At 42.3% G+C, this 25,064-nt stretch overlaps 1 protein-coding gene across 1 annotated transcript in view; it reads right to left on the bottom strand.

Annotated features, from left to right (window-relative positions):
* Nucleotides 1–232: 232 nt before the first annotated feature.
* klf7b (Kruppel-like factor 7b) overlaps nucleotides 233–25,064 on the bottom strand; it is a 97,224-nt gene continuing 72,392 nt past the window's right edge. The window contains exons 3-4 of the mRNA XM_022199042.2: nucleotides 21,532–21,655; nucleotides 233–9,575 (exon numbers count right to left, since the gene is read on the bottom strand). Coding sequence (XP_022054734.1) covers nucleotides 9,524–9,575; nucleotides 21,532–21,655 — 176 coding nt within the window. The 3' untranslated portion in view covers nucleotides 233–9,523. The remainder of the gene's footprint in view (nucleotides 9,576–21,531; nucleotides 21,656–25,064) is intronic.

Below are 25,064 nucleotides of genomic sequence, written 5' to 3'. Positions count from 1 at the left end.
GATCTCGCGTATCTGATTGGCAAATGGAAAGTGCCCGTATCCGTAGGCCACAGGCTACGCGGTACGGGTCTGCTACCTCTAGCAACAACCTATGATGAAATACACCCCCTGTCAAAAGTTGTAGGACAGGTTCTACTTTATTTGATGAGACAGTGTCCTAAAACTATTGACAGGGGGTGTATGACATATTGGGCCGATACTGGCATAAAAATAATACACAGAGAGCCACGACCAGATTCTACCATTTATTACACAGTATTACATTCTTAAATAAAAATGCTCCACTTAACAGTTCTTGCATAGATATCTTACAATACCAATTTAGAAAAGAATTATGAAACAGACCAGTAACAAAAATAAATTTTGCTTCTCCTTAATAAAGAACATTACCATACTAACATCATTATAATACAAATAATATTTTAAACACTTTGTACAGCAAAAAATTGTAAGTAAAACAAGGGAACTGAAACAAAACAAACTCAACAGAGGTGACAGTGACAGAAGAGAGAGGGCGGGGCGAGTGACGGCTTATGGATCCAAGGTTGATATGAACGGAGTTACAGAGCCCCCGGCTGATGGTGAGGGATGCTGTGATGTAGAAAACACATCTGCCTGTCTTTTTCACTTCCACATGTCCTTTTGTCCCAGAAAAGTTTTAGTTGTGATCTCGACGGCTGTTGTTTGAGTCGACGTGTACACACATTGGATCATACAGAAGGTGCTAAAATACCACTTGCAGTTGATGATGACGTTGGATTGGCTGCTGCAGATGTGGCAAAAGGATTGACACCAAATTCAGTTCTGTTAGTCTGGACTCTAACCGGCATTAATTCAAAGGTAAATATCATTTTTCTTTTCAACATCTGTTCCTGTTAGGTATAATACCACAGTAAGATACTCACCAGACGCACTGCAGGAGATTTTGGAGATGAGTTCTCCGCCTAATAAAGCTTCAACAACAACATCCACTTGGACAAGTAATATGAGGATCATGTTCAGTTCTGCAACCTCAGATTTAACGGAAATTGCCTCAAACGTTTGCTTGGCACTTGAACTGAAGGAAATACTTCATGTGATCTGGATCTTGATCTGATGAGCAGCAACATGTTGTCCGAACCAATGAAAACAACCAAGTCTTCTAGAAATGACACGTCTACAGGACCTGGTTGTTTCTCTAGTTGTGTGTCTTTCAAAGGGAAAATTCTGTTCCAATTTATTTATAGAAAGAGGATTTTTAAGAGACCAGGATTTGTAGTAACAATGAGCCAAAACTATGAATAAAAGATGAACAATTAATTTGAAATGTAACGGTTCATAACGGAACTAAGAATCCTGCTCACGAAGTCAGAGGTCTGAAATGTTGACAGATTATTTGGCTTCAACAGGCTTGGATTTTTGAGACACCCTCAATAAAACTTTATGGTTCAGAAAAACTAATAATAATCTTAATAGCTGCATTGGACTTTAGAGAAGATAATCAGAGTTTTCAGATAGGTTGAACTGGATTTGGCCATCTTAAACTGTCGCCTTGGGGTTTTGCTCTAGAGGTCAGGCATATGGGTTCTGGAAAGTTCTGTAGAGACAATTTGACTGTAATTTGTGCTTTATAAATACAATTGAATTGAACTTAATTGAAAATTGTCCAGCTAAAATTTCACAGACGAATATAGCAAAGACAATCAGAAACTTTTGGTACCAATCCTTTTTTTCCCCACATACTGAGAGACAGAACAGGCCAGACTCCAACTAAAATAACATCACAGGAAAGCATCAGGCATCGACTGACAGAGAGGATAAAGCACCTACAAGGATGGATCGGCTGAAGTTAAACAAACTGTACCGACCGAGGACATTTAGCTGGCAAAGGTGGAAAGTTATTGCAGTCTCACCAAAGAACTGCTTGGAGCTCCCAAGCTGCATAGCTCTTAAGAATATACCTCAGAACAGCTGGATATCTGAAGACTATGAGCATGTTGGGCCCCACAGGGCTCTGACTGTTGTGGATTTGGTGGAGTAGGTTTGGTGTGGGTGAAGTGAAACATACAGACACAAGGAGAAGGTAAAGATCTGTGAATCTCTATATACTGACACATCAAGCATGGACAAACACAGTAGTTACAGACAGAGTCACTCCGGGATGCCACTGATACCAAGAAAGCTCAACCAAGCCACAGCATGACTGTTTACGGAGTACAACCCCAGAGTAACAGTGATGAAAAAGGCATTTCACTGGAGGGTTAAGGGCGGACCTGTAAAATGGTTCTTGGTGGCAAAGTGCATCCTGGTCGTGTAACAAATGTTAAGTGGATATTTGACAGAGTGCTCCAACAGACTATGCTAGCAGTGCGCGCACATGAAGAGTGCAATAGCTAAGTATGATCATGTAGTGCAATGTTTGCAAGAACTAAAGCAGACCTATAGAAATGCTGAAATGTTTGAGACGGTGCTGTCGCCACGTACGGTTAATTTCACACAGAGCGGTCTGTATGCAAGATCTCACGCTATTTACAAAAGCTGCCAGAAGTGACAATCCTTCTTCAGGATGATGTGGTGGGAAGTACAGAAACTGAAGCCTGGTCCCTCAGAGGACGATGTCTTAACTGCTCCCTGTGGTCACAAAGGATGTCTAAAGGCTGTTTTCACACTGGTTTGAGTCTGAACCTGAATATGACTGCTCACTCGTCTGATTTTTGCAAGTGTTAACTTGTGCCAAGCAATACTCAAATGCAGATTGAAGCTTTCCATTTCACAAATGATGGTCAGTCAAATTCTAAAATCTTGATTTATGGGTCACAATTTTGTCGAATTTCATGCAAGGATGCCCTGACCTGTATTGTGTTTACAGAAAGGCCAATTCATGCTTTCCTAATGTGCATGGGTCTGCAAAGAAATGACAAATTTCACTATGCACTCAAGTTCACGAAGGTTGCTCACGTGTACATCCACATGCCCAAGGTTTGTCACACTGTGGACTGTCTGCATGTTATGATTCATCCTTGAAAGGGTTATGATTGAAGTATTTGCTGTCGCACTTAAGAAGTGCTTTGCTTTGTACAAGCTTTCCATCGATGGTGACCAAACACAGTGAGAAGTAATCCAGAAATCCCATCCTATGTCTTCTCATTGTGATCGGCACACCTCAGTGCTGCAGCCTAATCTGTAACGAGCTGCTTTATCCTGTAAAAAGTGCAAAGTTATAGTCGGTCAGAAACTTTCATGTTTTTCTGTATTCGATATCAGGGTAAAAGCAACCATCTTACATAGCAGACCGATTGTCGTATGAATAGAGCCACATGTCCACTTTTGAAAGTCCACATGGGTCATGCAGAAACAATGAATTGTCCTTTGTGGCAAACACAAGGCTCTGTACGTAGCTGGACATGCACAGGTTTTTCCTCTGGGATCTGAAACGCTTTCTGACTGCACGTAAACTGTACCAGATTTTAGTGGATTTCCAAATTCAGACAGTTTTTTCAGATGTTGTTTTTGCTCTGCACCTGAGGCAGAAAAAAAATAGTCACATTCCCAATTTTTGGGTGAGATGATCCCAGATTCAGACTAAGCTCCCGGTGTGAAAGCACCTTTAGTAAATTCCCTGGATTTCCTCTCAGCTCCATCCATTTGATGTGCGGGAACGGTAAACTCATCCAAAGTTGGCCACATAACATCGGATACCACAACATTTCCAAAAGACTCAAGCCCACCTTTGACTTTGAAGTTCGACTTGACGGTGCTATCTGCAGTGTGCTAAGAAGCTAAACTTAAACTAAAGCTACTTCACTCCTGCTTAAGCTGCTGGCGCCGCTATACCGGGCGCCCTAGAAGACCATGAAAACATTATTTTTACATTGTGAACAATGAGTTTGGCTCCAGCTGACAGCAGACAAGAGACTGAGAATGTTATGAAGCGTGAAGAGTCGGAGCGTAATCGGTAATTAAGATTTAATGGGACGGCGGTGTAAGAAAAACAGTCCCTCTCCTTCCACCTTCCATCCATCACTCCTTTTCTGCGTCTCTGCCTCTCGGCTCTTTCCACTACATCTACTACATTCACAGCAGTTAACTTGCAAATATGCAAATCTTTGGGCAAAATGTGTAAAGTGTGCATTCAGCATTCCTGCAGCTGATAGTGCATGGACAACTGCTGTGGACAGAAAGGGAGAGATGGGGTGAGGATGGAGGGATGGAGGGGAAATAAGAATGGCACTTTAAACTGCAAAGGAAGGGGGAGGGTTGGGAGACACGGAGTGGATTAAATATCTGTCGGGACTTCGCAGATAAATGCTAATTTATTTTATCTGTAATCCATGAGATAACATGCAATGGCTGATTTAATGATTTGGATATTCACGAGAATAAATGATTTTTTAATCCTTTTTTTCATCAAAGTTTAGTCTCTTTGACGAATATCTCACAGTCTCCTGGTATTTCTGGATTTTCTGTTTGTTCCACATCAAATCTGTCCACTGGGTGCGGATCGGTCCGGCTCAAGGTCCCCGTTGGTGTTTTTTTGTTTTGTAGGGTTTTTTTTTCTCCAGACCACTCAGTTTCCCTGTGACCCAGAGCTATCTCATTAGCTGAACTGCAACTAGAGAAGAGGAGCCAGGAGTGCTAATGCTAATCAGAGCTGTGGGACGGCAGCTAGCCGGCCTGGAGGAGCCTGAGAGACGACAGGAGACCCGGAGTGACGCCGTGACAGAAAACCTGCTCTGACAGGCTCAGAGATGTGAAGGGAACAAATGCGAGTTGGTATCTAAAGTGACTTTGAGATCTGTCGGATGTCAGGAGGGATTTTAATTTAGGGGGAGAGAAGCGATGAGTCGTGTTTGTTTCAAGCTGTACATTTAAAACACTTTGCAGCCTCAAAATCTGCAAGTCTAGTGTTCAATGTGTTCCCCCAAAACCTTTTTAGAACACGTCAATTTAGGTCAGTTTTAATCCCAATTTGAAGTCAACATGCATCCATCCAATGTTCTGTTAATTAGGTTTCTTAGGACCCATTCTCAAATGAGCAGAATCAGCTCCAATAAATTTAGATTATTTTTAAATTGCAGACATTAATAATGCGCCCTACGTGTCCTCCAAAAAATGTGAACTGAATGTCAACTAATCTGGCAGAGAGTCTGATTTATCTACTTCCGATACGGATCAAGCTGCGGTCGGCGCTCTGCAAGGCATGAGTTTGCATCTCTTTAATTTGACTCATCAAGCTCTGTGACTTTTCTGAATGCTTTGAATGAGGAAAGGACAGAACAAAACTCTAATAAATCCCCTCAGCCATTGCTTAGATTAAAAAAAAAAAAAATCCAACAGCTAATGTATCAGCTAACTTTCCCCCCCACGCTGCTGCACTCTGTTCAGCAGTTAGAAATCAGTTACAAACCACTCAGCTGAACGGCTGCTTCCCTCACAGTATGCTCACACACACACACACACACACACACACACACACACACACACACACACACACACACACACACACACACACACACACACACACACACACACACACACACACACACACACACAGATGAACATTCATGCCATCAAACCCCTCACAAAGTGCTACGATCCCCATCCCTCTATGATTGTACGTCCTGTATAGGAGGGCTCCTTCGTTATCCTTTGCATGCCTCTACGTTGTGGGCATGACTTTGCATCATCCAAGCTGAAGAAAACAAACATCCAGACAGCTTTTCTAAACCACTAACAATTAAATCAAAAGTGAAACACTGGATTCATCTCAAACGTGAGTCGCCTTGTCGTATTTAGCAGAAAGAGAGAGCGAGTAGAGAAAGCTGCCGCTAGATACCCATATGGAGGCGTCTCCCGCTGATCTCTCCTGACCGGGGAGACTCTGCCCCTGGCTGAAGGGCAGTTTCCGTGCTGGAGGTTTTTGGTATCGATTGTTCAAAGCTACACCATAAACCCCCCTGGAGGAGAATGTTTTCACTGCTTCACCTAATGAAGGTTGGCAAGGCCAACTGGCACGATGACTGGGCACGCTGGGATGTGAAATCCCCCGCCAGCTTCAGGAACCTGCACCCTCACCCAGCTGCACCAGGCAGCAGCAGCAGCGAGCATCGGGCTGTTTGCATGCGCTACGGGGCAAATGCATGGTGGTGGGCGGATGGAGCAGCGGTGTCAGTGTCGGTGCTGATCGCCCTGGTTGCAAGGCGAGTTTATTTTTTCTGCAAGAAAAGGAAGCAGGCGTTGAGGATGTGTGTGTGCCCTAGTTTTCTCTCATCTATCCTGTTTTTTTTCCAATCAGAGGTTTCAGTGATTACATTCACACGGATAGAAGTCGTTGTTTTCATCAAACATAAGCACAGATTTGAAAACCCTGCAGCTGATTTTACTTTGTTTTTGAAGCCATGCCCATGAAACTCGAAGCACTAGGTCAAAAGAAGCTGCCTACAAGATAGCTGGCTGGCTTACAAATGCCAATCCATTTCACAGGCCTTCAGTAGTTAGATCCAAAAGATTTCCTTCACTACAATTACTTAAGCCTTTCATTGTGGTCATTTGCTCAGATTAACACTCTCAAATCCAGAAATCTTCGAACTGTACAAACATCACCGCATTCTACATTGCATATATTTAAAAATTAACCCGATTCTGTAAAAAAAAAAAAGTCTGCGCTGCTTGGTGCAATCAAGAAGCCACGACTGACTCAGCCGTCACATGACAAAAAACTTGCGGGTTTTTGGATGAACTGGGTTGAACTGCAGGCAGTGTTTACACTCAGCAGACAGAAGACGAGTATGGACGCTGATTTTAAAAGTTAGTCATAAAATATCTACGGTGTTTCTGAGCCACCATTTTCCCCTGTCTTGATGACACAAAGCTAATTTTTGAAATATTTGTTGCAAATTGCGACATTCTGAGCATCACTGCTGTGAAGATCAGCAAAAAAGTGATGCTCAAAATACTAGAAAGTAGGGACATAACTGGAACTTTGTACATGATTCCTTTAAGCTTGAAATATAATTTTTTATTCATTTGCTTGCTGTATGCTTTACTCTATGTATCTCTTTAATGCAGGATTCTGATAAATTGAAAATGAATCTTTATTAATTCGTCAAATTGAATCTGGAGCTGGAATTTCTGCAGCATGTTGTATTTGAACTAGAAAAATATTGTGATTCCGGCCCCAAAAAAGATTGTAACACCATATTCTGTCAGTTTTCTATGATTATAAAGATGCTTTTCTCGGTTTTCAAGGAACCAGCTGTGATAAAGCTTCTGGCTTCACATTCATTCTACATGTTTACTGTTGTTTTTTAAATACTTCTAGATCTGCCACAGTTGTTTTAATTGGGTTTATTTCTGATGAAAACGTCGACTAACACGCTGAACTGTAACCAACAATGAAACCGGAGTGTCTGAAGTAAAAAACAGCGATTAAATGAGAGGCAGCGGCTGTAGCGGGGGATATGTGGGTGATTGTTGGAACTGAGAACAAGCTGATTTCTCACTTCAAAGGATTTGGAATCGTTTGTTACCTCCAGCCGAGAGCTAAGATACTCTTCTACTAAACAACAGTTGCTAAATTCCTACTGTGAAAAAAGATTTGGGAGCAGAACATATAATTCCAGGAAGAGTGTGCGTGCGCATGAGCTGCTGTGTGTTTATGTGTGTGTGTGTGTTTGCTATAAAGCCCGCCATGCAGTGTTTTGTTTTCCAACTCTGTTCATTAGTTTAATAATTATTTTTCCTAAATCTTATTAGTCTTATCTGAAGAGGAGCCGTGAGCAAAAAAGGAACTGCGGTGTGTAAGAGAGTGTGTGTGTGTGTGTGTGTGTGTGTGTGTGTGTGTGTGTGTGTGTGTGTGTGTGTGTGTCGACGGAGTGTGTGTAGAGTGAGACAGAATTGTTTTTGTGTTGCATTTTTTCAAGTCTTTTATGATTTTTTTTCTTTGTGTTCATTTTTTCCTTATTTTTCACTGTATTAAAAAAAAAAGCACAGATAACATTGAAAAAAAAGTCAGTGCAGTCAATGGATACGAAACAGGCAAATTTTAACGGGTCCGTGTGACCGTGTCCGTTCAGAATCACCACTCGAAGGTCGGTTGGCGTCTTTAGTCCCACGTGAAAAAGCAAAAAGCGGCTCTTCGGGTTTCTCGCCCTGCAGTGCTGCTAGAGAGATGAGATCTCAGAGTCTGTGAAAGCGCTCGAGGATGACATTCAGGAAAAAAAAAAAAAGGGAAAAAACCAAAACCAAAAAATAGGTTTTCAGTTTTTAGCGAGTCCTCTGCCTGACAGGGAGACCTCAGCAGGTCATTCCTGGGCTTCGTTTTCCAGCTGCAGCGAATCGCAGGGCAGAAAGAGCAGCACGAAAAAATGACCTCTCTGCTTTCTGCTTTTATTTTAGTCCAAAAAAAAAGAAAAAAATACAAATCCCTTTTCTGAGAGTTGGTGTGATTCTGTTTTGTTTTTTTTTTGTTCATCCACTGGTTGCTTACAGACTGCAGATGAAGAGTCGGTGCTCATGGGGATTCAAAGACCAACAACGCTCTCCTTCCATCCCACACATTCTGTTGAAGTCATCTTAGATTTTTCAGTTTTTTTGTTTTTTTTTCCTCAAACACATTTCAGTGAGTTTTAAGACATTTTTTTTCTCCAAGAGAGAAAAGAACAAAGTGTCATTCTTTTTTTTCTTAATAACAACAATAAGAAGAATTATTGTCCTCTAAGTAGAAAAAAAGGGAAGAAAGTGTCGCTGCGCATTTCTGTCAGATGGCCTGCGGAGGCGGCAGGCGTCTCAGTGAAGGTGAGAGATGCAAACACCCACTGGAGGAGAGCCTGAGAGCTGCAGCAGCACCCGCTGACCGAGGCCCCACGGGTGCAGCGAGGCACCCAGCGTCCGAGCCCTGGGCCCGATTGTCAGCCATGCCAGGAGTCCATCCGTACAGTCTCTCTCCTGCAGATTTTGGCATTGTTGTTTTCTTCACGTAGATTACTGGAGCTGACCGCGGCAGATGGTGGTTTCTTATGTTCCGTGTATGAGAGACATCAACAACGGAAAAAAGGAAAAAAAAAAAAAGTTGAGTATTTGATTTCAAGAAGCCGGTAAAGCACTAACAGCTGACTATATGGATATTTAAAAGTTTCCTCGTCTGGTAATTTAAACACACTGAATACAGAGAAAGAAAAGAAGGTAATGTTTCATCAAGCGAGTTTAAGTATAAGTTGGATTGGCAGTGTCCAAGCCCCCAGAGCCGCAGAGTGAGAGCGGCCGGGGTTCACCGGGATGATGCATTCAAAGACGGTGGTGTGACGTGTTCCCTATTGCAACATGTGAGTGTGTAAGTTTTAAAGAAAAACAACAATCTAGCTACTCCTCGTTTTCCCTCCTATGCCCGTCTCCAGCGGCCGTCCGAGCCAGATGGTTTTTGGACGGCGGCGAACGAGGCGGGCGGTTGGTAGCTCGACTGCCCATCCTCCTCTCTCTCTCTCCTCCTATCTCTCCTCCTCTTCCTCGTCTTCCTCCTCCTCTCCCACTCCTCCTCTCTTTGCCCTCAGATGTGCCTCTTCATGTGCAGGGCCAGGTGGTCCGACCGGGAGAAACACCTGTAGAGGCAAACAGAAATATCCATAAACGTCTCAACTATGCACCAGATTTGGATAAGAACTTACACAAATGACAAAAGTAAAGATTTGCAAAGGCACAATTAGTCCTACTTTGCTGGAGATTTGCACAAAATAAGCACAATGCATGCGGCTGCCAGGAGTTGCTGATTGATGCCACGGGCTCTGTTCATTAGCTGTGAATGTGTCACCCTCCCAGCACCCTGAAATACCCACCAGCTCTGTGTAATATGTGGGAAATCTCCATAATCCCAGGCTTCCAAAAACTTCCCACCGGCGATGCGTATTTGCTGGAAATGCTCCACACTTCTACTACACATTGTCTCTGTGTGTTTGCCGGGAGTGCTCTATACTGCTGGGCCCAATGAAATATTCACCGGCTCTGTGCGTTTGCTCGGAATACTTGACAGTTGGAAGACGGCTGAACCATCCATCATGTGCTCGGGTTTATTATTTTATTTTACTGAAACATGAGTGATCGTCGGTGCGGTAGTCCTGCGGGCTCTGAGAACTTCTGTGTGGATGTACGGTTCTGATTGTTGGACAGCTATGTGACCTCAGATGTATCTGGCAGGGATGTCCCGATCAAGTTTTTTGCTCACGATCCAATTCGAGTCATTAAATATTTAGTGTCTGCTGATACTGACTCCTAATCCAATACCACCTTCCTACATAATACACTCTGCAAGTACATTACGGCAAGAAAAATCAATCCAGCGTGTACCGTATGCTTGACAAGTGAATGCATTAAGAAAAAAATGCCGCATTTGCTCCACAGGTTAAAAAAAAAGGGGGCCAGACTCTGTGTTCTCTACATGCGTCTCATGTTTTGTACATTAACTGTAGGACCTGATTGAGTGTCTTACTGTTCAGCACCACAGTGATCCAAGCAGGCGGTTTCTGGGACGAGTTAGTTCCATGTTGGCAAGCAGTGAGCATTGTGGAAGTTTAGCCACCAATGGGCACCATGACAGGGACATATATGACACTTAATGTCCTCCACTCAGAGCTTTACAGGAGTTCTGTTCCTACAGATTGATGCAAGTCGATTTTCGTTGGAACTCCGGAGAAAATGTAACCAAAGCCGTTCCATGCATCACGATATCGATCAGTTCTTCATAGAAGTCATGAATACCAGCGACTTTCATGCATGTATGAATCATTTTACAAGCGCATAACAGAACATGTTGCACTGCGTGTTCCATCCTGTTCCAAGTGTTTTTTAAAATCTAACTTCACTTATATGGTGTGTTGCCCTTAAAGCAGAAATATTGATGTACTTTCATTCTTGAAAAGGCCTTTATTTTGAAGTTTTCTGTTTACAGTTGTCATTTCCTGTCTGCTATTTAAATGTTTCGCTTTACACACATATGAGCTTTTCTGGATGCACGGCTCTCTATTTTGCAAACCCCACAGAGGCAATGTTGTCAGTAATGAACTTGCACTTTCACTGGTAATAAAAACGACCGCGAGTCCTTAGAAAACAGAGAAAAGTTTGATGTTCGACAGTCGAAGTCAGTCCGGTGGAGATGTGAATATTTTCTGACACTGGTTGGATATAAACCTCCAAACATTAATATGCATCTTCAGATGTAGTCAGTGAGCCAAGTCCCTACAGATAGTTGCCTAAAAGCAGTTCTGACAGCTGTCGTCTAAAGATTCCTATTTGAATTAGATGTAATAGTAAAATTTCAAGCCCGACAGACTGACAGACAGAAAGCGAACTCCCAGGGAGAAGCCCGCACACTCTAACTACTTCATTCTAAAACTACAGTGAATTTAAGTTGTCTCACTCCATTAAGTCACACCAGAGAAACCCAGATGTAAAGACGAATACCGGCCAATTCAGCCTCACTGATTTCCCAAATACGCCTCAAACACGGTCATAAATCACAGCCAGACCTCCACAGCTCTGCAGTCCGTCCTCCAGCTCAGTAAAATACGAGCGTGCAGCTCATTAGATATGCATCGTGAACACGGACACTAATGCAGACGGGCTGGCAGTGCTTTCTAACGCCGGTCCATTTAACTCGCCACCGACCGCACCTGACGGGAGAGAGGCATAGAAGCAGGTGCCGGTGATGTGTGTTACGAGATTCACGATGTCACGAGCATTTTAATTTTATGACTTTATTAATTGTGGCGACGTTAAAGCCGAACATCCGTAATAAAATGAATCACAAATGATATGACTAAAGGAGAGGCAAAACAGAATGTGGGCGAGACTAAAACGAGAAATTAAAAATTCAATTTGCCAGAGGCTTTATTCATTATTAATTAGTCAAGGCCTATTCTTTGTGTGTTTGAGTGTGTGTGTGTGTGTGTTTAGGCTGTTAGCTGTTGTTCAATCCCAGCCCAACACCCAAAAGTACTGATGGATACTGAAGCAGAATCTGCTTTTACCAAGATTAATTCTCTTAATTTCAGTCGGGACGGATCACCTGAGGGCTCCCTCACCTCAGAAAATGTCACCTAGATCAGTCTGACATGCTCTTTGTTCCTCAGCTTCACCTGATGAAGGTCTCAGAACTGAAAAATGGTGTTTCCAATACAGCTGGTTGCAGTTGAAAGGACAGTGTGTGGGAGTTCTCGCTTCTCCCAGCCACAGATATTTCCTCCCACGCACCTGTCTGCAAGAACCTGCTGGCATACATGAGCCTCCACAGCCGAGATCTTTTTCTCTCTGTTTTTTGGCCTTCCATCCAAACCTGCAATCCTCCTCCAATACATCGTGTATCATGTGTAATTGTCAGCCTTCATAAACACAGATACTAGCAGCAAAAACTGAGAATCCAATTTTCTTTTGCCTGCAACACTCTTTGTGACGCTTCATTCATTTTCTAAACTAATATTCTGTGACTGATGAGAACGCTGCTGCTAGTGACCAAACTTTTGGGCTGATTTTCATTAAAGTTGGTGAAGATATACAGCTTGAGCAGATGAAGATTACGTTAAGTTTTGGCGATTAGGTCAAGATCAACGCAGTTTGTGACTTACACTCATGTCATACTGGAATCTATGGAAAAATATTGGAATTTTGCACAGAAACAACAGTTTCTCCAATCTAATTACATCTAATTAAACCAAATTTGGCATACATGTGATCTTCTGGCCAAGAATCACTGTTATCATGTGGATTTTTGCTTTTAAAGAGTGATCATAAACAGCTGTGAAGCTGCCAAACATGAAAGTTATATCTGCGGAATACTGGAGGTCCTCGGTTTACGACGTCATCGACCTACGGTCTTTCATCGTTCTGTCAGAACATCAACTTTCACATTTTTGCAAGACAAACAGCAGCATGCATTTCCCACTGTTTTAGTGTTAAAATTGGGCCATTAAGTTTTCCGAACACTTTATTTTTCCAGTTTCTAGCTTGGAAAAATGCCACAGTTTGTTTTGTTTGACCTTCAGAGTTAAATCACATAAATCTGGGCATAAACGCCTGTTATACACATATTCTGCCAGAGCAGCAATGGCTATAGATGTCTGAAAATATCACTTTTGCGGTTTTTGCTGGACAAACAACAAGACTGAGAGATTCGACCAGTGAAAAGTAAGCAAGTCTCGCAATTCTTTTTGTTTTTCCTGTTTCTGACTTGGGAAAATGCTGCAATTTCTGCTTCGCTTGATGTTCAGAGAGTTCAATCACATAAATCTGTGTAAAAACAAGAGTGAGAAACATTTCACTTTGCTAACTGGCAAGTACAGATTTCTCCAGAACAGCTGAGGTTACAGACATGTAAAAACATCAACTTTTACATTTTTGGCTAGACGAACAAGAAGACTGTGAGTTTCCAGCACATTTGCGACTGTTTCGGTGTTTCAAGGTCGACGGTTAGTTTCTGAACATTAGCTGTAAAGTGTCAGGAAGATTCTTCAGTGGAGTCCTGACTTCTCTAAATTAACACTCAGAGTCGTCTCTCAAGTTAAAGCAAAAAAGGAGTCAACATGAACAGAACACAGCGTGAACTCGTGACTGACAAAGGTGAGAAACAGCGTAGCTTTTATACAGGTATGCAATGAGTTACACATCCTGGTATGTGTTATCTCTGGTTCGCTGCCTTGGTTCCGCTTAACAGCGCTTCATGGAAAATTACTGAGCACACAAACACAAAGTATGGCCACGTTCATTGACACAAACTCTCCCAGTGATCGTGGTGTGAGGATGCTGTTGAACTTTGCTCTCCGTTGTCTCTGAGCTTCGGTGTTTCCCCCTCGGCCCTGAACCGGCCATGTGGCTCCCACTGTACACCTCCACTAATCTGGACAGATGGCCATGCCAGTTACTGTGTCACTGTCGGGGGGCGGAGCAGCCGGACCAGCTGGTACCCCCCCGAAAACACACACTACACACACACACACACACACTACACAAACACAGAAACACAGAAACACAGAAACACACACACACACACACACACACACACACACACACACACACACACACACACACACACACACACACACACACACACACACACACACACACACACACACCTTCTTCTTCTCCTCCTCTAAACTCTCCTTTCTCCTCCTCATTTCCTTTTTTGTCCTCCTCCTCCTTCCAGCTCCATGGAAACATCAGGGGGTCCTCGCTTGATTAGGCAGGATTAATACCAGCCGTGTGTGTGTGTGTGTGTGTGTGTGTATGTTTCCCCAGGAGAAACTGTGTCAGATTGAACATTCTATCTAATGTTAACCTCTCCATGGCTGCCACTTTTTGCCATTCTCATGGTAATATTTGCCCGACTCCACCCACCACAGATGTGTGTGTGTGTGTGTGTGTGTGTGTGTGGGTGTGTGTGTTTGTCTGCTACTGTACAGATGAAGGTGCATCCCGGCTGTGTTAAGCACGTTTCTGTCCACCTTGTAATTTGAGCGCCAAAAAAAAAAAACCCTAAAGGAAAACACTTCAAATGTAAATGAAAAACTAAAGGTACGGTCATACTAAAGTCTCCAGAAGGGTGAAATGTTGATAAAAAGACAAAGGATCACCAAAGTTCACAAAGAACCTTAGTTTCTGTAACGACAATCCATCCAGGACTTGTTGACATTTTGTGACTTTGAATCACAAACATCAATCTGAGGTGGGACTGAGAGTAAAAGTCAAAAAACCAACAGACTCTGTCAGATTTACCTTCTGGATGTTGGGATATTTTAATCTGAACTAATGTGGTTGATCAGCATAAACATTTCTACAGCCATTTTTTGTAGTTTAGGTTAACCTCCTATATTACTGCTGTCACAATTTACTCATTCTGGGCTCATTTTTCACTGAAAAATTCACACGACTGTTGGTCACCATGGAGTAACTGAAGGCTTCCCTCTTGCACCAAAAGTACTGAATTTTTGTTTTTTATTACTGCTGTGAAACAATTAAAAAGTTTAATCAGATTAATCACAGGGTTGCTGTAGATTCATTTCAATTAATCGTGATTAAATATTCATTTTTAAACCTTGCAATTTTGTCTGCAACTTTTCCACAATTTTATACCCGTGAGTTCCACCAATCATAGCAGTCCCCAGCTCAGACGTAGTGAACGTACGACACCTAATTCACTTCCTTGTTTATGGTGTGAAGATGCAGACATGTCCCATTCTAATGTCTCTCATTTACCAACAAAAATAACTGCGAAACACCGTGAAAAACAATTCCCTGATGTTCTTCACCAAAGTGGAGCTAAACTGTTTTACACCTGTGAAATATTGTGGTGGAATACAAACGAAAATCATCGACTGACAAACACTTTTCTACCTCCAAACATGTTAGGAGAATAGCTGAAAGGAGCAGACCACAGATCCACCATGATGGAAGCATTTTCTGTTTTTTGTCTCGTTCCCACTGTTTGTTAGCCTAGCCGCGCTAGACCCATGTTCTGAAGGCACAAGGGTCTAGGGCCGCTCGACAGGGAGGGAGGCGGGCGAAAAGGTTGTCTTTCAAATCACTCTGCAGCAATTGGGTAGGTATACAACCAATCAGCGCAACGAATAGGCTGACGGAGTTCCTAGAGCGCCGGCGGATTGTGGCTAAGTCCCATTAGCTTCCCAACCAGCAGAGCCAACTGGTATATTAAGGATTTGCCATATCCCGTCGGCATAAGTCCAAATACGTCTTTCTTCTCAATGAAACACTTCAGTGCCGTCCTTTGTTTATCTTTCAAGTTGAATTTTAGCTTCAAATCTTTAAGGGCTGTGGCCAAAGCCGAGTCAAAAGATAACTGTTTATTGTGCGCCGGTTGTTTCTGTCAGAACCTTAGTTATGCCCGCCTTCTGACTCTACACTTCATGGTGATTGGTCCGGCCAGTTTTAGGAGAATCCAGCCTCGAGCCTTATGGAGGGTAACTAGACCCACCCTGGCAGAGAATTAAATTCGTTGCCGTGGGTTGTCTAGCGTGGCTAGGCTAGTGAATTCAGGCATTTTAGGGGCGCAATATTCTCAAAAAACGGCCACGAAATCTTGTATGGACTGATTAATTCTTGAACTGAAAATTGATTCACATAATTTGAAATAAATATAAATAACGTTATGAAAGTTTGCTGAAGTTAGAAGTTTAAATTTAGCAGCTTTAGCACCTGTTACCATGGCAATGATGTTAGTCAGCGGCCACATCAGAGCTCATTTAAAATGCTTCCCTGATGTCACTGGGAATGAAACATATAGAGTCATCTTTTTCTTGAAATGTTAGTCTCTGTGTCGATATATTTCAGTGAAACACACCTTTACAGTTACGGTTCGCTTTTCTCCGCTTCCACTGTTGACTTTGAAGAGAAGAAGCTGATATTTTCTGACATTCATGCTCTGCAGGGATGATTCACTTTGGAGAGATCCAGGAAATGTCACTATGAGAGCAGCATGAATGGGACCTTCAGCTCTGACACCGTGGACTCACTCCTGCTCTGAGCCCTCAAGTCGACTGAATCATCTCACGTCTGTTCCCGTCCACGTGTCGCTGCCTCATTTACATGTTCACGTGAGTCACTGTGACTTTGCATGTAAACGTCTTTGTGTTCATGTTGTGTGTTGCATCTTTGCATATTGCGGTTGTGTGTGTGTGTGTGTGTGTGTGTGTGTGTGTGTGTGTGTGTGTGTGTGTGTGTGTGTGTGTGTGTGTGTGCCAGAAAAAGAGCTAATACAGTCCCAGCTCTCAGTCTGGATTAGAAGCTTCCAGCAGGTTTCTGGGGGGTTTTATGTCTAAAACCGCCTAACTAGAGGGAACCCACAACAGCCAATTACACTGTCTCTAGGGCAAAACTTTGTGTGTGTGCGTGTGTGTGTTTCATCTAAAAGGTAGGGCGGATACACACACACACACACACACACACACACACTGAGAGAGTGTATGTTAAAGTGGAGCTGGCATCTGGTGCCACTCAATTAGCTGCGACCTGCTTGCCAATAGCCAGAATCCATTTAAGTGCCAGGCCAGGAGCATGAGTAAGCACACACACACACACACACACACACACGGAGGAACAAACACCAAAATAGTGACAACGTGAGTCTCATCATCTCATCTACCAGAAGCTTTAGTTTCGTCTCCTTTCTTTCCCACTGACTGGAAACAAACAAACGTCTGCAGAATCACTGAGTAAAATCTTCAACTACTGTAGTGAAATATTTTATGAAATAGATACTGACCAAGGTTCTAATACTCACTGATGTTTTCATGGTTTAGTGCTTTTCAGAAAATGATATATGGAGTTCTCAAAAGAGTGGCGTAAACTTAAAGCAACATAACTTTTAAAAGAGGTGTATCAGAAACAGAACGATAAAGATATGATATGCATTAAATATGTCTCAAAATAACAGAGCAAAGTCTGAACATGTCTGGACATGTTCTCTGTAAAAGATGACCAAATGATAACCAAATGCCCCATGTAGGTAGAGATCTAGGGGTGAAATATGATACAGGAGGCCCTTGTCTTATATCAGAGTTCCGTTCCTACAGATAGATGTAAATCGATTTTCGCTGTAAGTCAGAACTCCGACAAAAATGTAAACAAAGCCGTTCCGTGCATCACGATATTGATAGTTCTTCACAAAAGTCATGAATACCAACAACTCATATGAATCATTTTACAAGAAGATAACAGAATATTGTAACGGGCTGATTTTGTTGTTGATGTTGATGTTTCAATGTTTATTGTTCAGTTCCACATTTACCTAATGTCAGTGAACGTGCCATGTTTAGTTAGCTCACCTCTGATTGGCTGAGAGTCAGCAGTAGAGAGAGCTGGGAACGGCGGCTAATTCTGGAGCTAAGTTATGGGGTTTTTCTAGTTATTCTGGCGTTGGCTACGGCCCACAAGAGCCTGTGTGAAGGTTCAATAAACCAGCAGAGAACCAGATAAAGTCTCACTCATTCATCACAGAGGGTCGCTACAATATGTTGACCTGTTTTTACAACTTGATCCATGTTGGTCGGTGTTTCTTCCTGTTCCCAGCGTTTTATTCGATCTAATTTCACTTCCATGGAGACGCCTTTCCTTTTCTTCAAAGCATCAGAAGAGTCTGATTTATGCTTGGAGCCATAACGATGGACAAAAAGTTAGTGAATGTAGACAATCCAAGGTGTTGTACAACTGGAGAATGGAAACAAAGCCGTCTTATAGCGCTGTGTGATGACATATCCATCCGCTCTGCTTGTCAACTTGTTCCACAAAAGCGGTTTTGATGCAACAACGAAATGTCGTAGGTCGATGACGTCGTAAACCAAAGACCTCCTGTAAGCAGATGTCATGATCTGACCAGTAGATTTAGAAAAGCATAATGGTGTCAGAACTGTCCCTCCTATCATACGCCCTATAGGTGTGGAAAAATGACATCTCTCACAGCATAAAAGGTGATGCATAGCTCAGTATCTCTGGTTTTTGTTGGGTGTTAATCACTGCTAAGAACTACTCTTGGATTTTTGTCGACTATAAATCCTGCTGCCTTTAAATGCTGACTTCTCCTGGTGATGTTTTTTGAAGATCTTTAACATTTGAACATGATCCAGTCTTAGACTCTGGCCCATGGTTTGTGACTTTAAATTCATCATACTCTGAGGAACAAACACCAAAACAGTGACGACATGAGTCTCAACATCTCATCCACCATAAACTTTAGTTCTGTCTGCATCTCCTTTCTTTCCCGCCGACTGGAAACAACCAAACTTCTGCAGAATCACTGAGTAAAATCTACAACCACCAATCAGATAACATGGCTTTAAAGAAATCAATCATTCTGCAACCCACACCTGAGCGGAAACAGAACAACCTGCATCCTGTATGTATTCCTCTGGCTGTGCTGTGATGTGAATCCATTTCCTTAATTTAAGTCGATAACACTCCTTATCATTAAATTGACTACAGCATAAGCTACAGTCCTGAATCTTTCTCATCCTGACAGATAAGAAGTCACCTGAGCTGCTGCTGCTGCTGCAGGAGGAAAATATCTTTAAGAAAACGCTCACGTCTCTTCCAAACTTCAAACCCGACTCATCTGCAGGATTTAGTCTCTAATTGAGTTTATTTAAGGGATCAGATTTCCTGAAGAAAAGAGGTGAAACTCGCTGTACATTATTACACCGTCTGAGCGCCGCATGAGATGCATGTAGAGCAAATCTGGATGAGAAATGTTGTCCTGTTTGTCATTTGTCACAGACGTCGACAGGCTTCCTGCTGTTCTGGATGCATTAACAGGCGACGTTCAGAGTCCGTTTTCATGCAGAAAGAAAGAAACTGGTGCATTGTGAAGTCGTAGCCAACTGTTCCCTCGACTGATTTAATGGAAAACATGAAAAGTTATAGGATGAAAACTCATGTACAAGCTCAGCTGTTGTCGTATCAGATGCCAGCTTGATCGTTTTTCATTTTCTGCAATTTCAATGAGGAAACCCTGGGATGTGTTTAGCCTAGCTTAGCACAAAGTCTGCAACGGTGATAAAAATTTGGTTTTACAGGGCACTTTTCAAACTCCAAAATGCTTCAAAATGTAATAAGATAAAGCACACCAGTTACAAATCATCAGGTTAAACAGACAAAAGCTCCATCAGTTGTATAAAAGAACAATACAGTATGCAGGAAGTAACATCTCGGTGGACATCTAAGTCATCCTATGTTTGATATAGAAGCAGGAAATGAGGATCTGTGGTTTTGCAGCTTTTTGAGGACTAACAAGAGTCAGACCCAAAGGCAACACAAATGAACTCGTGAATCGACTAAAACTGTAGCAATTGAGCAAAACTCAGATGATTCAAATGATTTCTTAGCTCCTTAGAAGCAAGTCTATATTTTGGGCTAACACCAGGTCACTGTCTAAATAAATTTGAAGTGAGCCATAACTGTATTTTCATTGATTTTGACATAAAAACTACATGTGTAGAATCACCGGTCAAATATGTTTAAAAATCTTGTAACTTTGCCATTAAATAAAGTTTTAAAAAAAGCACCTTTCTCCACAAGTTTTACAACACTGTGCTCGAGTCAGTGCAACAACATGGCTAGTTGGACGCTCCCTGGTTGGGGGCGTTATGGAGTTTAGTCTCTGTTTTGTTTTGTTTCATGTCATTTGTCTCATTTTTTTGTCGTTTTGTGTTTTCATTTTGTCTTGCTTGTTTTTTTTCCTCGTTTTTGTCATTTTCTGTTTTTTGTCTCGTTCCCACTGTTTGTTAGCCTAGCCGCGCTAGACCCATGTTCTGAAGGCACAAGGGTCTAGGGCCGCTCGACAGGGAGGGAGGCGGGCTCAAAGATTGTCTTTCAAATCACTCTGCAGCAATTGGGTAGCTATACAACCAATCAGCGCAACGAATAGGCTGACGGAGTTCCTGGCGCCGGCGGATTGTGGCTAAGTCCCATTAGCTTCCCAACCAGCGGAGCCAACTGGTATATTAAGGATTTGCCATATCCCGTCGGCATCAGTCCAAATACGTCTTTCTTCTCAATGAAACACTTCAGTGCCGTCCTTTGTTTATCTTTCAAGTTGAATTTTAGCTTCAAATCTTTAAGGGCTGTGGCCAAAGCCGAGTCGAAAGATAACTGTTTATTGTGTGCCGGTTGTTTCTGTCAGAATCGTCGCGCCTCTGTCGTCACTTAGTTACGCCCGCCTTCTGACTCTACACTTCATGGTGATTGGTCCGGCCAGTTTTAGGAGAATCCAGCCTCGAGCCTTATGGAGGGTAACTAGACCCACCCTGGCAGAGAATTAAATTCATTGCCGTGGGTTGTCTCGCGCGGCTCGGCTAACTGTTTGTCTCATTTTTTGTCATTTTGTTTCTTGTGTTTGGCATTCTGTGTCTCATTTTTGGAATATTTTGTCTTGTTGTTGTTGTTGTTCTTTGTCTTTTCTTGGTCAGACTTTGGTCATTTGGATCATAAAGTCAAGTCCTATATGGTTCAGTTCCAGATGGCTAAATGTTGTGCTCCTTTGCAGACACTCTGTGATTTGGAAGTTGTAATGTGGAAACGATAAACTGAGGCACAAAGTTGTTGAAATTGAACTTATTTTTGTTCATGATGTTTTGTAAAAAGATAATTCCTAAGATGTGGACTTTTTTTGCACTAAAACAAAGGAACTTAGGACTTGTGGTTATTTATTGGTATTTATGCTGTGATTTTACTGGTCTGGTCCACTGGAGATCAAACTGGGCTGAATGTGGAACTTGAACTAAGATGAGTTTGACACCCTTGGTCAACAGCAAACTGTTAAAGGAGTTAAAGGACCTACTCAATTTTTACATTTTTGCTGCCACATCATGTGCTTTTATTACTGCGATGTGTCAAAACGTCTTCTGCAAAAAAGGCTCCAAACCTCCCAGATTGGTGGTGTGTATTCCAGCGTCGACAACTGACAGGAAAATAACCCTTTAGATTTCTTTTGGACTGCCGGTTAAACACCGGCAGCTGAAGGGCACCGATGTCCTGCAGATGTAAAGTGTTTACGTGTGTGTTTACCTGTCGCAGTGGTTGCACTTGAATGGCTTCGCTCCGGTGTGTTTGCGGTAGTGTCGCGTCAACTCGTCACTGCGGGCGAAACGCCATTCGCAGCCCTCCCATGAGCACTTATAGGGCTTCTCACCTGCAACAGGAACAGCAGCAGAGGGAGGACAGAGCGTCACATTTTATTACAATGCCAACGTCTAATTTCACACGTCTAAACTACAGCTGTTCACTAATGTACAGGTTACCACCCCTGGCTTTTCGTGCACACACACACACACACACACACACACACACACACACACACACACACACACACACACACACACACACACACACACACACACACACACACACACACACACACACACACACACACACACACACACGGAGCCGAGGGGCCGTCCAGCTTTAACACAACAATGAGCCAATACACTCAATTAGCTGTAAATGAAGTCTTTCAGCGTGGCGGCGTGTTAATTCATAATCCTAAATTCACCCTGAAATGAATCTCGTTTTGTTCTCTCTATTACCACCACCCCACCACCCTACACACACACACACAGACACACACACACATACACACACACACAGCCTGAGGTGGGGGAATCTGAAATGTAAATGAAGTTTCATCCCTCGGTTCACCAGATGGGAGAAGAGATGGTCTATTGTTCTCAGCCTGTAGTTATCTCTCCATGATAGAAAGCCTTCCAGCTGTGTGTGTGTGTGTGTGTGTGTGTGTGTGTGTGTGTGTGTGTAGTGTAGTGCAGCAGCAGACTGTCTTCAGATGGGACCTGATTATGTCTCGCTGTGTAAAAGCTTGTATCGGAGGATGTTTCTCTGTGTGTGCGTGAGTTTGGGGTCACAAGATAAAGCGTCAGATTTGGCACCAAAATCACACCGAAAACGCCCCCGAAATTAAAACCACAACTAATAGCACCAAGACAGAAATCTACAACAGTATAACATCCTCACATGGTCAGAGACACAAACAGTGGCTGACTATTCTATTTATTGAGTCAACACTAACAAGCCTCTTTGGATTGTACGTCACACTGCAATAAATGCTGCATTTCCTGCGTCTCTCTTCTGTTCTCCAGGCAGACTGAGCTTTTCATTTTCTGCCAAATTCAGCCTCCTGCTGCTTAGAGTTTTTCACAGTCTTTCCCCAGAAACCTGGAAAGGTTTCGACAGTTTCTCTTCTGGTGTGACCCTAATTGCGCGTCTAGTCGCTGTGGCTCATTTTATTTTGTCACTTTGTTGCCTGTGTTAAAATAAGTGAATGTTCTGCAACAGGAACCAGCGGGGTGAAATTTGTAGGCTGAGACTGTTTATCAGCATCTACCAGGAAAAATGCACGTATTTGATTGATCAAAAGTGTGTTTTAATCCTAAATCCTCACGAAAATGACACCATTTATCAGAGCCGGAACTGTAAAATCAGGAAAAATTGTGTTTCTGATGGTCCTTGAACTAATCATGTGTGATATAAAGTTCTACTGGCAAAAACATCCAAATCTATACTTTAAATATGACTTCATTCTACATGTCTCATTTCAGATTTTGACAAACTGCAGAGAGCTACAACTGACTCAGCTGCAGCAAGTGGCAAAATTTCAGCGACTTTTTCAGATGAACTGCAGGATGTGTTTTACCAGAGCAAAGGAGATGAGCACTGAAACAAATTGAGAGCAAAATTAAACCTAACTGAGCGATAAAATAAATGCAGCATGTCAAAAAGATGGTTGTTGGAAGATACATTCAGCACGGTGAAGCATCTGGAGTCACTGGTATTTTTTCTGTTACTGGAACTTTTTTCAGTAGTTGGTAGGTTTAGAGCAAAGGTTAGGTGCTGCATATGGTCGTCCACATCTGGAATGAAGATGGGGTTGTAAACACTCAAAGGTTCTAAGAATCAGACTAATTCTGGGATAGGTTTTCTGTTGGTCAGACGATGAAGAATCTGGGGTGTCCGATGAAATCACAATGTGAGGGATGGCCTCCTCAAACAGTGTTAATTTTTGACGGTTTGATCAATATTTGTGCAACACTTCTGTCACTGAAGTGGGAAATGTTCTCTTAAGATGCATTTTAACATTCAATTTTCACTAGCTGAACATTTGCTTATCGACACATTTACCGATGTTCCCTAAACGCCTCACAGTGCAGACTGATGCTGCTCAGTCTTTGCAATCGGCATACAGGAGACAAACTGAAACTAAAGTATCGATCTTATTACACTGGTATCATTCAATATCAATACCAATGCTGGTATCGATATTATTGATATTGGGATCGATCCACCCACTTCTACAGTAAAGTTCTTTTGAGCTTGTGTGAAAGCTGTCAATCAGCACTTTCAGCAAACAACCTCCAGCATTCAGAGCAGAGAATACAGCTTGTTTTTTTTTTCATGATTTTGACACAAAGTTTCACTTTTTTCTATACATTTGGCTGGGTTTTGTGTGGTGTTACAAATTCTAACTAACATGTTTCTTAATGCTTTCATATTTTTGCAGGGGACCTTGGTTTTCTTGTTTCTCTGCGTCAGGACGGGGGTCTAAACATCAGCCAAAATGTTAATTCATTATCATTTTAATTTAAAGAAATTTAAATATTGACAGAGATGAAACATGGTTAAACAGCAGCCTTTCTCCACAGTGCGTTCTGTGTTGGAAAAAAAAAAAACTGGCCCAATGTAATTGCAGACCCCTAGTGTGTGTGAACTGGGGGGTGGTAGCTATAATTGGGGCCTTAATGACTCTTAATGGGGAGTAATACAGCAGCTTACAGTCAGTTAGCCAGATGTCCCAGCAGCCCCTCCACCGCCATCGCAGCACACACCAATCTTCTTAAGGAACACAAACACGCAGCAATTCACGGCTAAGTGGAACTAATGCCAAATCTGGAAAAAATCATCGGTTGCAATAGAAAAAGACGTTTGCACAAGAGTTTGTATCAGCGTTTTGGATTTCCGACAACAAAATGGTGACAGAGGAGCCAGTTTTGTTCAGAAGTAGCACCTGGTTCCAGATCTGTGCATCACAAACTCGTCCTGTCTCACTTATTGGACAAAACAAGGCAATCAGAAGTTTGTCGGCAGGACTTAATCAATTTCAATCAATGTAATTGTCACATTTCCATGCCAGAGCTGGAGTAAAGTGATGAAAAGATGGAAAAAGAATGAGAAAAACATTCGTTGCTCATAGCAACCACTACTGAGCTTCTGTTTTAACTGAAATGATGTTAGTGGGATGGTTATGTCACTTTCTATGCAAAAAAAAAAACTGAAAAAATAAAAATGTAACATGGATCTATCGTCAGTAGAGCCACTAAAATGTAATTTTATGCATAGCCGTGTTGTATGTCTTGCTTTGAAAGAAAATAATCAAAGTAAAAGTGAAGTTCCTGCTGTTTTTTTCAATTACATGATCTTGCTAAACCCTCTAAATGCGTTATATGAAGGCAACACACATTTATTCTTTTGACTTTTGAAGATAAATGCACAAAAGTTCATATTAAAAGATGCAGCTTCAACTTCCTTTCATG

Source organism: Acanthochromis polyacanthus, chromosome 14 (assembly GCF_021347895.1).
Source record: "Acanthochromis polyacanthus isolate Apoly-LR-REF ecotype Palm Island chromosome 14, KAUST_Apoly_ChrSc, whole genome shotgun sequence".
NCBI classification, from domain to species: domain Eukaryota; kingdom Metazoa; phylum Chordata; class Actinopteri; family Pomacentridae; genus Acanthochromis; species Acanthochromis polyacanthus.
This window is presented reverse-complemented; position numbering and strand designations above follow the sequence as displayed.